Source organism: Lytechinus pictus, chromosome 3 (assembly GCF_037042905.1).
Source record: "Lytechinus pictus isolate F3 Inbred chromosome 3, Lp3.0, whole genome shotgun sequence".
Classification (NCBI taxonomy): Eukaryota; Metazoa; Echinodermata; class Echinoidea; order Temnopleuroida; family Toxopneustidae; genus Lytechinus; species Lytechinus pictus.
Window position 1 is genome coordinate 73,949,671 of NC_087247.1, and position 15,853 is coordinate 73,965,523.

Below are 15,853 nucleotides of genomic sequence, written 5' to 3' on the forward strand. Positions count from 1 at the left end.
GACATCCTTTATAAAACATTTTAATTTTGTTTTATCATTCCCGCAAATTCGACCCTAAACACGTAATTTTCCTAGCGAAATAGACACCCTTTTTTCATTATTTTTGTGTTTTTGACACCCTTATCACGTTACGTACGTAACGTGCCTTATCGTGAAAAGGACATCCTTTTTACGTGCTTTTTTGGTCGCGCATGGTATCCACTCATCAATGTAAGTGGCCCCCCCGGGGTAACTTTTCATGAGGAATCTGCTTATCACATTTTTATTTGCCGCCAAGGTAATCCTTTTGCAGCAAATGTAAACAAAGGAAATTGGTCTCCCAAACTGGAGACTGTCTCTGAAATTGGATACCCGAATTCTTTACAAAAGTCTCTGATATTGGAGATAATCTATCTCATGGGAGACAGTCTCCCATATTGGCCATGCGCCTCTACTGATTAGGGCCTACTGATACCCTTTTTACACAAGCTAAAATTTCCTTAACCCCGTACTATAGGTGGGGCTAAATTGCCATTTAGCCCCACCTATAGTACGGGGTTAAGCTTAGCCCACTTTCTTTTTACACAGCATTTTTGCAAAGTGGGCTAACCCCACCTTTAGTACAGGATTATTTGGCCCTGCAAAAAAGCAGGGTTATCCCAGCAATTGCGGTGCTAAGAGCGATAGTACGGGGTTAAGATCGCTAGTGTAAAACGAAAGTGGGCTAAGCTTAACCCCGTACTATAGGTGGGGCTAAATGGCAATTTGGCCCCACCTATAGTACGGGGTTAAGGAAATTCAGGGACTCGATTTTAAGGCGCGCGAGAGCGATCGCGCGCTACATGCGCGCCTTAAAACATTTTAGGTAGCGCGATTAATAGCGCGCCTCGCCTCGCGATCGCTGAGCTGCGCGGAAATCTGAATGTCGCCCCCGGAATTACTGCCGAGTGATAACAACTCAACGGCCCACTAGCGCCATATGCTCGAGCTCCGCTTACCATTTAAAAATCATCCAAAATCCACACTCAAAATCATGAATAAGCCTTGAAAATAGCGAGGAGCGCAGTTTCAAATTTTGCGTCTTTTTTTCTGTACCACGTATTTCCATACACATATGGTACCAGGTATGGAAAAAAAATCAACGCAACGGTCGGGAAAGAGTTGCATGTAAAGTGGTCCATTATGACTACCACCATGTGCAATTTCGAATGCACATGTTTCCCCTACAGATATCACAATTCTGTGATAAAAGAGGAAATAAATACCAGAGTCTAGTAACCTAGCATTGGTGAGTTGTCATTCGGCTTTGCTTTTCAAAACGGCCTATTAACATCCAAAATAAGTTGCCTTATTTATAAATTATAACTAAAAAATCATTTGTTTTCTTTTTCTAGGGGATGAGGTAAATATCAGACAATAAATCATCAAACAAAGCTCCATCTATTTTACAAGGCCGGCGGCAGGCTCGCGCACGCATTGGCATTTGTTCTAGCTAGCCAGTCGGAGCTCTGTCTCTCTGCCAGAGCTCTGGGGGACAATTCGCTCAGTAAAGGCCTCAATGATGGTGATTTTCTGTTTCAGACAGAGTTTACATTTCAGGTATATTATTCAAAACTGCCAATAAAGTTTGATGATTTCTTCATTGTCATGTATATTTAAGTTCTTAATGAATACATTCTCACCGAATTTAGACTCCCCCAGAGAGAAATGCAATTTTCATGGAGATCTGCGTTTTCAAAGAACTTAGAAAAGTTAGGGTATGTCACTCATCCTACGAACGAGGTTATGTGGGCCTTTATTACATGTACAAGGCCGAGTACAGGGTATTGTACTGGAATAGACGGAGTAGAAATTAGATATTGAATTCATTTATATCCAAGTCCAACTCACAGTCACACACACACGCACATACACACCCACATCCAAGATTCTAAGCATGAAAAAATAACTTTAAAAATCATACAATATCAAACAAAAAGTAATATAATTCATTATCAATAAGTGAACAGGTATTCCTCAAATACAAAAAGAGCATTTAAAAATAGCCCCCGAAATTTGACAAAAAATTTAAAATGGAGCCCCCGAAAAAAAAAAAATTGTCAGTGACTTAACTTTTAGCCTAAGTCAAAACCTCACTCAAACAGGTTTTATAACACACAATCTCATTACAATACATTGTAAAACAATTATATTTCAAGAATTACAATAACATGTTCAATGAGGTACAGCATCAATATTGCATATTCGATTGTTTCCTTCCTTTGGTTGTTGATTGTAACTTAGTACATATATTTCCTCCATCCGTTTTGTTAACTGGACAAAACGCTCCCCTTGTATGTTGAAGAAAAGCTTTTTGCAGTGCTCCTCTACCGCTCTCCTTAAAAGTTCTAGGAGAGCTTTTTATTGCTCCCCTCATAATTATTAAACTGAGTCCCTGGAAATTGTAGCGTGTGTAAAAAGGTACGAGTGAAGTACTTGTACTACGAATGATCAACAAAAACCACTAGTCCGGGGTTAGCGAGTTTCGTGTGTGAAAAGCAAGCATTCCTTATCCAAGGTTAGCAATAACAATTTGGCATGTGTAAAAAGGAAAAAAAATAGTACGGGGTTAAGGATAGTACGGGGTTAGCGATAGTCCGGGGCTAAGAAAATCCTGTGTAAAAAGGGTATTAGTATACCCAGTTGTTGTGTGTCCGGACAGGTTGTGTGTACGGACGATCAATTTTAGAAAGTCATTTGGAAAAATTTACAAGCGAAGTTTCATCAATTTTTAGTACAAAATGTTAGGAAATATTATAAAGAACAAAATAGAAGATGATTACAACTATTGAATTCATACATTTAGTGTAATCCAAAGACAAAAAAGAAAGCTTCAAAAATATGTGTCCAGACACCCGACACCCTTACTGCGGCAGCCCGAACACGTACTGTGTTCGGGCTGCGTTGTGATTCACCCCGGCTCACCAGATCAAACCAGATGAGCATCGGGAATCACAGGAAAAGGAATAAAATTGGACAAAATTGTAATAAAGGAAATCAATACATACTTACAACTTAAGCCGGGATATGGGCGGTCCTCAAAACGAAGAAATAATGCCCCAAAACTAGGCAAAAACGGAGGAAAAATTTGCCGGTGTCCATTAAAAGTCGTTCGTACAGGAAGCAATGGAGGATCGATATAGCCTTTTGACGAGGCAACGAGATAAATTGATTTTTATCACCAAACGGGCAAAAAAACAAAAACAAACGATAAAAGAGAAAAAATACTTTAAAGATAAATAATAATTGAATATGCGATTTAGTAAGTTCGTATTATCATCAGATCCTGCCAATACCACTAAAGTCCATATAGAAAATACAACAGAAGGCCCCGACAAAAGGCTATCATTTGATGCGTCAGAGAGATTGTTATGAATTTTCATGAGTCTAGTTCCGTAAATTCTTGCTTCTCCCTTTTGCCTGGCGACTATTTTAGCTACGGCTTTGGTTTTTTCTTTGAAAGAAATAACATTTTCGTTTGAATTATTTGTTTTTCTTTCTTTCTCCTCCATTCTTTTCTTTTGTTCTGTTTTATTTTCTTTAACCCTTTTTTATTCTTCTTATTTTGTTCCTCTACCTTCTTTTCATTTTTTTTTTGTCTGTTTTCTTTTTCTTTCTTCCCTTTTTTATTCTTCTCTTTTGCCTTTTGCTCTTTTCCTTTTTTTCTTCTTCGTCATTTTTCTTCTTTTCTTTTTTTTTGTCTCTAATTTTTTTCTTGTCTTTATCCTCTCTTTTTCTTCTTTGTTTCTTCATTGTTTTCGAGAGATTATGCACATGGTATCGTACTACAAGTTTTTTTTTAATTATTATTATTATTGGAAACTGTATAGATATATGTAAATAAACAAGTGAAGAAATAAATGAACACTCATAGGAATATATTCGTTGATCAAAATTATTGAGTGATCAGCAAACCATCTCTTTAAGATATTGATGCCTATTTTCTGGAACCCAGCCTCTGACAGGCCTTTGCTGGCTTAGCCTAGAGGACTCCGTGATGTAAAATGATTTTTAAAATATCATCACGGAGTCCAATGCTGGCTCCCACATATTATTTTTTTTTTCTCTCTCTTGTTATGTTTTCCATTTTGTTTATTTTGTATACTGTGCATGTATCCTTAGTTTCAATTTGAAATGTATGTTGTATGTGTTAATGAGAATTTAAAATAAATAAATGAAATTAAAATATATGCAAATCTCATTATGATCCAACAAACATTTTCATACAATATTGATGTATTAATTAGGTGGTCTGTCAACGACAGATCACCTATTGATTTCGCCAGAATTTTTATTTCTTCCGTACACTTTTTTGTACACACGTTCACTCGAAATCGACATGGTCAATTTCCTTCAAATTTCTGTCAGTCATCAAGCTCTATGATTTCAAGTAAAATCAACTTTTTCAAGGTCATCAGGTCATGATGACGTCATCCAGGCGCCATTTTGTAAAATCACATTGTCGATCATATCTCCATTATCAATTATCAAAAATCAATCAAATTAACATCACATCAACTTCAGGTCAAGGGTCAACAGGTCATGTCATCAAAGGTCACCTGGAGGTCACGACGCGCGCGTACGCGCTCGTCAAATTTTTAAAATGCTCAAAATCACTTTTTGACCAAAGTAAAGTACGTTATAGGTCATTTTAAGCATTTCAAAAATTTGCGCACGCACAGGTATGCGCGCGCGTTTCCGCGCGTAACGCCTGCAACGCAACGCAGAAACGCCGTTTTTTTATATCGTTGCATTGATAATATAATTCTGAGCAATTTGATACCTTGATCAACCTTCTACGACCATTAATAACGAAATTAACACCCGTTAAACTTTGCAGCACGTGTGCGCGCGAGCTCTCACTATAGGCCATATATGGGCAAAAACATGCCTATTAAAAATTCACTGTAGCTCTTTAAATAGTCCGTTGACCCCCAATTTTTTTTCATATATCGATAGAGTATGAGTTGTAAATTTGATTTCATGTCACCATTGTCCCTCAATTTGATCATGACGTCATCAAAATTGCGCCTAAACTGAAAATTTCATTTTTTAAAAAATGACGTCATCAAATTTATGCAAATTTAATCATAACTCCGTGAATATTGATCATTTTTCGCCCAGATTTCGATATGTTGTAGTTTAGAATGTACTCTTTCTCGTCAGTTAACCTAAATTTTCATTTTGAAAAACGCATCATGGTGTAAAATTGCGATGAAAAGAGGCATGTCATTTTTCCTCATTTTACGTGTAATCTCTATGGGACATGACTTTTTCTCAAAACTAGATTCTACATTCCTCTATTTCGTGAGCTATATCTCCATTTTTCCGTGTTAGTTATCCCTGAGATTTTGGTATGATGTAGCTGAGATTCTAAGCTTTCGGAAGTGTGCCCTCCATTTTTCGATCAGATGACAGGATCATGCCCGTTTTTCGCTTGCAAAATTGGATTTGCAATTCTCAAATTTGCTTACGTGTAATCTCTATGGGAACATGTATTCTCTATGGGGAATATCGTGGCTCAATGGATAACGCACTTGACTTGAGTTCTCGGGGGCGTAGGTTCGAGTCCTGGGGGTGAACAAGGTGATTTTTTTTTCTTTTTACCACCTCGTACATGATCCTTTATGGAATTTAAAAGGTATGAAAGTTAAAATTTAGCAAGATTAAACAGATTATAATTACTATTTTCATATCACATGTATTTTCATATATCAAAGAGACCCTTTTCACAGTTCTTTATCATCTCCCGACTTTCACAAGTATTCCATCCATAATGAACATTCCGTTGTCATCATGAAGATCATATTGATCTGCTTGAACATGGTAATAGTGATCATGATGGCGAGAATAAGGACAGACCACCTAATTCGTCCGCATGACGAATTAAAATCTAGTTTGTATTATGTTTGAACGGAGATCGTAAGATAGAGTATAGAATCATGAAATGTGATTATAATTTATATGTTTGTTAATAGATTAATATGTTATCTTTCATCTTGTTGGCATTTTTAAAGCTTCAATCATTGAGTATATAAATCTCTGCGGGATAAGTATAAGCCTATAATTACTAAGAATTGAGTTGCTCATTATAGGACGCATAATCCTGCTTGTCTGATTGTTTTCCTGGCATCCCAGAGGTTTTTTTCTGAAGACATTCCATTCTTTATATTGTTTTTGCTTAAGAATTAATGAATAATCAAAGTGACACTAAATCAGCTTATCTATACTTCTACTACTATACAATTGAAGAATTGACGCAGAAATCAAATTTTGCGATAGATTTTGTCATAACATCCCAATACAAGTTAGGACTTTATCATGCACCTTTTCCTTTTTTTCAATAACAAGTACGTAGCAAGGAGACAGTGGGATGATCTTCCCCACCCTAACGCCCCCCCCCCCAAAAAAAAAAAAGGAGAAATGGTGATAGCGAAGGGGGAAACAATGGCGAAAAAGATAGCTTTGCTGGATTTTCTTTCTCATTCTCTCTAAACATTTGCTTCCGCGCATGTTTGCAAGAAAATCATTGTTTTTCTCATTTGTTTACCTTTCTATACTACTCCGTTTTTTCATCTCGGCTATATTACTAGTGTGTTTCGTGGCGGCATCAAGTTTTAAAGAATAATATTTGGGAACGGAATTAGTATTAAGATTATAGGTCAAAGTATATCAAGTCATATTGTCTTCAAATTGATCACACAACATTTCCGATCCTTATAGGTCAGGGTGGTAAACTCTATAATAATAATACCGTCAATTACCCACAAAGGCTACTTCTTCCGTTTTTCAGCTCTTTACTAGTCAGTCATGATTTATTTGGGGACCGCGGACGGCCTGTTCCTCATTTAAAAGGGGCAGTTATAAAAATTGTGCCGTACCTTATATATAAAAAAAGAAAGTACAATATTACTATAGAATTATATGGAAGTTCATGTCATCAATCTCCTGTCGCCTATTTTTGCGCCATTAATTTGATATTTAGCATATGTCACTTAAGTTCCTAATCATCCATATACACACAACGGCTGTTAAAATAAATTTAAGAACGCTGTTTACGATGTGAATCACACAGTAATTGTTTAAACAGTTTAAAATCTTAAAAAACACAGTTCAAATTCAAATATTTAATTATCAATAATTAAATTCAAATATTAAATTATCAATAATTAAAACATGATTGTTTAAGATTTTGAACACTTGTTTAAAATGTTTAAACAACTACTGTGCAATTCTCACAGTAAACAGCGTTGTTTAAATTATTTTTGGCAGTGTAGAACTAGAAGCGCTTCATATAAATGAGTTCAATCAGGGGCGGATCCATGATTTTCCAAAAGGGGGGCACATTTTGCCAATGAAAAATTTGACAAGCAAAAAAAAAAAGGTTTTCAACCAAAACTTAAGGATATTTCGTCCCCGAAAAAAAATTGAGAATTAAAAAGAAAAGAAAGTCTTCACTGTCAAATGGAAGGGGGCACAGTTCGGTTTTAACACAATTTTTACATCACAAATTTTCATTTTGTTCTCAAAGGGGGGGGGGGGAGCACGAGCCGGCTTTGCCCCCCCCCCTGGATCTGGCAGTGAGTTCAATGTTTTGAATTTGACAAGCAAAAAAAAAGGTCTTTAACACAAAATTAGAGGTCGTTTCGTACCAATTTTGTTTAGAGGGGGGGCAGGTGAGGGGTTGATTACGCTACTGCCATGCGGTGAATTAAACAACAAATGGTGATTGGAGATTATCAAAGTGGCATAATTTTTTTAAATTACAATTATTTATTCTTAACATTATCTTGATATTTCTTTTTAAAGCAGGCTAAATTGTTTTTAAGTATTTCCTTTTGTTTTAAAATCATATTCATTCCTTCCCCATTGTTATAACATGTGAAAAAGATCTATAACATGAAATCATTTACATTATTGAATCAGAATTCATAATTAAGAAAATTGTAAATTGGTTATTCTAAATTTAAAATTAGAATCCATTTCACCATTTGTAAATATTTCTTTGATATTTCATAATCACAAAGGGAATAATAATAATACGGACTAAAAATTTCTGATCTAGAAATCTCTGAATATAATGCACAAGCACACTATTGATAAATATTTTGTTCATTTTTAGTATCATTAAATCAAAATAATTTCAGGAAATTATAAAAAAAAAAACACACACCAAGTGAACAGTCACGCTTTACCCCCCCCCCCTTTCCTATAAACAAAGCATAAAAAGAATGAAAAGAAAGAGAAAGAAAGAATATAACAAATGACAAAAAAAAAAAAAATTATCATAAAAAACACAAAGTGTAACAAAATAAAAATATATATGAAATAAATATTTTTTTCATAAATATAGATCTATTTTTTTTTTCATTCTAATAATTATTTTTTCATGAATATAGATCTATTTTTTTCCAAATTAAAATGAAAAAATGGTATTGAATTATATGCCTAAATCACGATTTAATTGAATCGAGACGACTTGCCGAAAATGTTCACCCTTCTGACATGCATATTCATTAAACTGTGCTGTAAAGGCATGCAGTGACGACATCTTATACATATTCATATGCGCATGCGCAGAATCTTCTTTCACGTTGCCTCAAACATGGCGATCTCGCGATTGGGACAAAAGTCAGAAAATTGATGCTCTTTTGAAGAATTTAGTGGAATTGTATACATCATATAATATATTTCCAAGATATCCTGGCTTAGGAACAGTTTGTTTAGGTAAGATTGATCCTAATCGTTAGATTTTTAATTGACTATGATATGATCATCGGTTTTCTAATGCCAAACATCGCAAAGTTTTGTACTCTGGTGATAATGAGTGGTTGCATTCAGGACCTCGACACTGTCTAAAGACGTCGTGTCGAGGTCCCCGGGGCAACCGACACCCCATCCTACTGTTAGTGTTACTCTGTCTCTGACGGGTGTGCAGTCACCTCTCTCTCTTAGGTGATCCCTCCACTGTTTTGGAGATTCTCAGAAACGAATATATCAATTCCAGTCCGATAAGTTAGGGATTCAACATCAGGTTGGAGCGGTGGTCATGAATTTTATGTAGAAAAAAGAGAGATTTGAGGAGCAGACTATTATTCACTTCGGAAGGGAGACTAGGTTGATGGGTTAATAGGGTAGCACAGGAAAATTGGTGTGGATCAACAACTGTATACAAGTCCATGTAATCTGGGTGGTCGGTGAGACACTCCTCGACTCTGCGTACAAAGTCTTGGCGGAGGTGACCAAGAGAGGAGCAAGATCCGACAAAGTGATCTACTGTCTCATCATAAGAGTCACAAAGGGGGCAAATACGGGTAGAGGACTTTCCTAATGTGTAGAGGCGACACTGAGTTAGGTACGTGGACGAAAGCAATTGGGCTCTGACAATGAGCGCATATCGGATGACAGGCGAATGTGTGGTCTTCGGATAAAGGAGATTGGTGGAGGGTGGGATGTGATCGATCCAGAACTTGAGAGAAGACTTCGCACGAGTGCCCTGTGCAACGAGATTATTGACGGCAGTATACTATTGATCTTGTACTTAACCAGTTTCTTAAAGGTGTATGATGGGGTGACCTAAAGCTACGCACATTGTTTTCAAACAATAAAAACTATCCCAATTTTAATATTTCAACAAATATCTTTCACTAATTTGTGGCAAACATTCTAAAGATCATTTACCAAGAAGAAAATATCGCAAAACTCACTAATACGAAAATCCCGCCGTGTTTTCCGAACACCTTTTGATTTCGCCACCCGATGTAGAAGTAGGGTGTCTGGAAAAAAATATTATTTTTCTTATTTCAAGAAAATATCACACTTTCTTTGTGAATTTGAAGAGAAATGACCTTCAGACTGACAGAAATGTAACATTTTTGAAAAAAATCTGATTATTGGCTACAAAAAATAAGAATGAAATTAGGTCAATTTTCAGCATTTCTCTGCCATAGACTGTGTAGTTAAGAAATGGACACACACAAATCCAAATTTTTAGCTTCCGAGAGCTGTTATAAATTTATTATTAATGCCAAAAACTTGTCCATAAACAGTCCAATAGGATTTTTTATGCTCTTTCTGAGTGATAGTATGATTTTTATAAAGATTTGGAAACCAGATCACAATGAAAAATTGCGACAAAGTGAAAAAATTGTGCAAAACAGAAATTTCATTTTCCCATAGAAAACGCATGGGGAAATGGCAATCTCAACACACACAAAAATAAGGGTTTGCAATTTATCTCTAAATCCTTATTTAAGATGATCATATAAACTTGTCCTTATGGTAGGGGGTCCTAATGCTGCGCGGGTCCTAAAGCTACGCACCACTCATCGCGCATGCAGTTTTTATGGCAAATGCGCACTCTGTGTGTGGAACTGTGACTGCAGAGTGACGAACGATTCCTATTCAATTTTTTCTACAGAGGCTGCAGTAAATCTCTAAATGCAGAGAAAACCCACACCTGTTTAGAATTTTGGAATTGGAGTTAGAAAACGCAATCTCAACACACACAAAAATAAGGGTTTGCAATTTATCTCTAAATCCTTATTTAAAATGATCATATAAACTTGTCCTTACTGTCAAAAGAAGCCCCTGAATTTTCTCTTTCCATACATGCCAAACACAAGTTAATAATCAATTCAGATCACATTTTTCTAGTAGCCTGAACTTCCCGAAAAAAATGTGTCTTATTTTCCCCTAAATCAGCCTGTCTTAATACTTATGCTGACACTTTTCAGTGTGGCTTCAGACACCCTAATTAGAGATTTACTGCAGCCTCTGACTCTGTAGAAAAAATTGAAAAGGAATCGTTCGTCACTCTGCAGTCACAGTTCCACACACAGAGTGCGCATTTGCCATAAAAACTGTATTTGTATGCGCGATGTCGATGAGTGGATCGTAGCATTAAGTTTAGGACCCGCGCAGCTTTAGGACCCCCTACCATACCTCCGAAACAGCGGATTGACATTCACATTGCCATTGGCATTGCGCTTGCCAAACCAGACATCTTCTTAAACGAAATTAAGCCCCAAAGCAATTGTTCCAGGAGCAAATGTCTTGTTACCCAATATACACACACATGGAAACGTGAAGATCCCTATGCGTAATTCGTGCTTAAGGATCGCACGCACCGGGAATACTAATTGCCTCAGCTCAGACAGTCATATGTCATGTCATGAGAATTGTGAACACAGAACAGTATCGCAACGACATGATTCAAGACATCAGTCAAATTGACATCATAACATTTCAATAAAGGTCTAAATTCTCACATTCATTACGGCATCATATGTAATTGACATGCAAAACTTACGTTAGCATCCAGTGAATGATACATCAATGATACAAATAACGCATGTTTTCCATCTTTAAATGCATTTTCTATTGAAAACTAGACGACGAAACGCGAACGAAAGGCTTCGTTGGTTGTTAGGGTGAATTTCCGGAAATGAACGGAAAATGCCGAACAATATTGCAATATGGTCCGAACATGTTCGCAAAATTTACAACAAAATAAGAGTTGAAAATAATTATAAAGCACAATTTGCGGATTGAAATAGGGGAAGTTATATTTTGAAAAAATTAGGATACTAGATACAAATTATAATTTAAGGAGCATATTTTTAGGCTTATTGGGCTTAGCAAGCTTAGCTCATGGTTGCACAGCAACGTGACGTCATTTGAAAACAACCGCACGTTTTTATGTGTCTGTGTGTGTACGTGTGTGAGGCTCGAGAGTGCTTGTACTATACTGTGAGTAGTCAGCGGAACATCATTAGTAAGAGACGCCGAAGGTTGGGGTCGGGCTAGGCTAGTAAAAGGCGGTGTAAAAGGCTCAATCGAAATTCGGTGTATACTATAGCAGCGCGTACGTGTAGATTCTATGTTCAATCGGGGTACGGTTGAAGATGATCTGGATCCGGCCCAAAATAGATAGATCTACGAGTACGACGTTCCTCATCTCTTGACTTGATTGACTTATTAACCTGTGATTTTACAAATTCATCTTAATTTGGTAAGTCTGGCCCACGGCCACGGCCCACCCAATTCCTCACCGGCCAGTTCACCCACCACGGTTTTTTATATATTTTCTTAAATAATTTATCAAACAAGTTTCTGTTCTATGCTACCATTTCTAGGGTTAATATTAAAGTGACTGACAACTTTCCAGTTTCCAATGCATGCAATGGGGTGACCATAATTTGCGCACATTTTCAAAAATTATGATTATGAAGTTGATTTTCACTGTTCAGCTGTTCACACAAAAATTAATCAAAATCATCAAAACCAAGGTAACAGAAGGCAAGATCCCAAATTCACTTGACGGAATTATAAGGTAGATTTAGGTCAAGGGTTTCGCTGGTATCGTGATCTCAAAATTCTACGACAATCGACTAGTCAGCCATGTCAGCTCAGCTGGAAAATATGAAATTAAGTCAGTGTAACCTTAATTTGCGCACGGTCGTTTTGCAAAGCCAAAGACTTAGAAAAGAAATCAAGCAGGCAAAGGGAAGTGAATTGTATCAGATGGAAGTTAAAATGCCATGGCATAAATTTGGTTGGTATCAGTCACATTTTTACTTATATTTTTGGTGACCTCTGCTTGCAAACTGGCGATTTCTTGAATCTTGTCGATAAGTTCAGATTTTCTCGGAGCGGACGCAAAAGATAACAAAATCTGCTGCTGCTTTGCCAATATTTTCACTAATTGAGACGCTACACTATCAAAAAAAAAATTACTATAGGCCTACTGGATACTGGGCAGATCTACCGTAATTTTGGGAGGCTTCATAGCTCAGTAGGCTATAACCCAGGGAGCTCCGGCCTGCTTCGCAGTCTTTTGTTATCAATACCTAGATACCACACGCGTGTAGAGCTGCCAACTTAGATTTTAAAAAATACTTGCATCAGCCGATAAATATCACGAATCGTAAAATACTTGTTTCGGTCAAAAAATATAAAGCAATTTTCAGGATATTTATCTTGCATTACCTCAGGCGATGGTTCGTGTAGGCTCCACTGTCTACAGTACCGCTACCCTCCGCTACACCTACCCGAACCATCGGGCAATAAATACTCGCTCTCAAAAACCGGTGACAAACTGTCACTTTTTGGAAAAAAAAGGCAACACGTCATGTAAAAAAAAGGCATTGAGCGTACTCTACAGTGACTAAAGTTACTATCGGACACAGACTCACTCTTGCCCTTTCTTGTAAACATCTCAAAATCGGTGATTTGAAGCCGGTTTGCAGTAGATCAACCCCCACAAGTATTCATTCACCACCGAATCCAAAATGGCGAATTGCGCACGGTCATGCACAATTTGCGTTCACCATTTTGGATTTGGCAGTAAATTAATACATGAAGGTGTGGGGTACTGCGATCGGGAAGCAGAATTTTCACTCTTTCCATGATATTGGACATCGTACTTGCAGCAAGGGTTGCTTAGACTGAAAGATCAGTCTATTTTTGGGAATAGGGATACACTATGCTCCGCTGAGACTTTGTCTGGCTCCTCGGTATCCTCTCTGTCAATAAACCAAAGTCCCCCATAGTGCCTTTGCTTTGCATGACGCTTAACTACAGTGTCTATGGAGAAAAGGGTTAGCTACCACACCCTCCTCTAATTTATACCCAGTTGTATGTCAATTTCAAACAGCCTTTTGGGAAAGCTAACAAGCGAAGTTTCATCAGCTTAATAGTAAAAGTGTTTATAGAAAACAATATTGAAGAAGATGACAACTATTCAATTCATATTTTTTGTGTAATCGGATGACAAAAAGAAGGCTTCAAAATTATCAAAAGTGTCCGGACACCCCACCCCCTTCCTAATCCTTTATTCCCCCATTTGGTGGAGGAAACAGAGCGCTGTAATATAAGTTGTTATTGTACAACCTACTTAGCTTGTTGTACGCGAGCAATTGGGAGGCTGAATGTCAAACATTCGTACCTTTGCACAAAAGACGTACCATCCAAAATGTACCGTTGCACGGCTTTAGGAGGTGATGTCACAATACGATTTAATTCATTGCGCTCGGTAAAAATGAACAATAGGCGTATAAGCCAGCTGGCTAAATGTGCAAGGCTGCCCAAGGTCATATGCGCTTGTGGGATTTTGCTTTCTGCTTTCGGTATTTTTGCTCCCTTTTCATAGATTACAATAGGGATAAACTCTTTGTTTTTTCATATTTTCGCTAAATTCCGAGGCGTTTTACAACACAAATAGCGAATATTCTTATTCATGCAATGGTGCGAGATTTCACATTCGGTGAAAGAAAGAAACGGTCTATTCCACTCGGCTCAGGCCTCGTTGAATAAAGCAACTTTCTTTCACCTCATGCGAAATCTCGCACCATCGCACTCATGCCTATTCGCTATTTGTATAATGGAGAATTTAATCAGCTTACCAGCTTCGTGAAATATGTGATTTCATTTCAATTTTTTTCCCCTTTTCTGTCATAGGTTGTTAAGCCAGAAAAAGAAAGGAAAAGGATAGAATGTCTTCAGAATACAACTCCTGGTATGAAATATCTAGCAAGTTAGATCTAAAATTAAAAAATGTTTATTTCATCCAAATAGTTTGGTTTCTCTTGATTTATTAACTACAGAAAAGACTGTTCCCAATATGTCTGAAGAACAAACACTCGATCCTGCCCCAGCAGAAGTTGATCAATCCCAGCAAACAGAAATACACGAACCAAGTCGAGAAGCGGAGCAATCACCCCCTACTACAACTCAAGAAAGTGACAAAGACATTCAAGAAAATGCCTTGGAATCTGAAGAACAAGCAACTGAAAGTCAAGGAGATAAACCAGAGGACGTTCCTATAGCTGATGATGAACAGGTTCAAGGTGACAAAGAAGAACATCTAGGTGATGCGAAAGGAGAGGAAGCTGACCAAGTTACCCAAAATGTGGATTCTCCAGCTGAAGCTGCTGATCCAGCTACTGCTGAAGGAGGTCAGGATGTTCAACAGGAAGCTCAAGTTGGTGCTACAGATAGAGAGCAAGATGAACCTACTGAAGGTGCTGCAGTAAAAGAAGATGTTGATCATCTTGGAGAGGGTATTCAAGAACCAGTTCAAGAAACGGAGTCTGGACAGCAGCAACAGACTGAAGAAGAGGTAGCTCCAGTCACAGGGGATATGGGTATGGCTACAGAGGAGACAGGAGATACCCATGAGGTAGATCCACATGCTTCATCACCTCAACCAGACCCAGATATGATGGTCAATGCTACAGCATCAGGTACAATTTTCATTTATTTATTTATTTCATTCATGCTGTCCCACTTTATCAAAGACACTATGTACAGGGGTGAAGACCGGACACTTCAGTGATTTTTTTAAACGCTTGATTTCGCTCATGGGGAAGGGCGCCCAACAGCGTTGGGTAAGTAAACCCTGCACATCGTCACATGACAGTGTATAAAACATATGGGGGAAATGAGAAAGGGGATTTGGGAGAGGGCACAAGGGCGGCACTTGGGAATAATTCTATGTTTTATTACCCAGAAACCTCTAAAATATATTTATTTCTAATTTTAAAAAAATTTGAAGAAAAATTTTTCTAAATGTACAAATTGTCCATTCCTCCACCCCTCCACCATTTCCCTTAATACATGTATATATTTTGTTCACAACCCAAAATGGCGATACGCGAAGGCTGGCGAAGGCTTACTTTAATACTCAACACTGTGGGGTGCTCTTCCCGAGCGTTTCATTGCGCACTCTATTGACTGTCCAGTCTTTCCCTTGTAGTGTCTTTGACTTTATATGAAAGGATAGGAGCTTTTTGAGACATACTGTATCAATCCAGATATACATGTAGATACATTA

General features: G+C 37.4%; 2 protein-coding genes across 3 annotated transcripts in view; one reads left to right on the top strand and one right to left on the bottom strand.

Moving 5' to 3' along the window:
* The window catches only part of LOC129256714 (uncharacterized), a 24,998-nt gene extending 13,546 nt beyond the window's left edge, over positions 1–11,452 (bottom strand). Inside the window, exon 1 of the mRNA XM_064097706.1 lies at positions 11,330–11,452. Within this exon, the coding sequence (XP_063953776.1) occupies positions 11,330–11,353 (24 nt within the window). The 5' untranslated portion in view covers positions 11,354–11,452. The remainder of the gene's footprint in view (positions 1–11,329) is intronic.
* LOC129256713 (IQ and ubiquitin-like domain-containing protein) overlaps positions 11,441–15,853 on the top strand; it is a 19,575-nt gene continuing 15,162 nt past the window's right edge. Inside the window, exons 1-2 of one of the 2 annotated variants that reach the window (XM_054894876.2) lie at positions 11,441–12,031; positions 14,625–15,263. In XM_054894876.2, coding sequence (XP_054750851.2) covers positions 14,642–15,263 — 622 coding nt within the window. In that variant the 5' untranslated portion in view covers positions 11,441–12,031; positions 14,625–14,641. The remainder of the gene's footprint in view (positions 12,032–14,624; positions 15,264–15,853) is intronic. The other variant, XM_064097705.1, reaches the window with a different exon arrangement.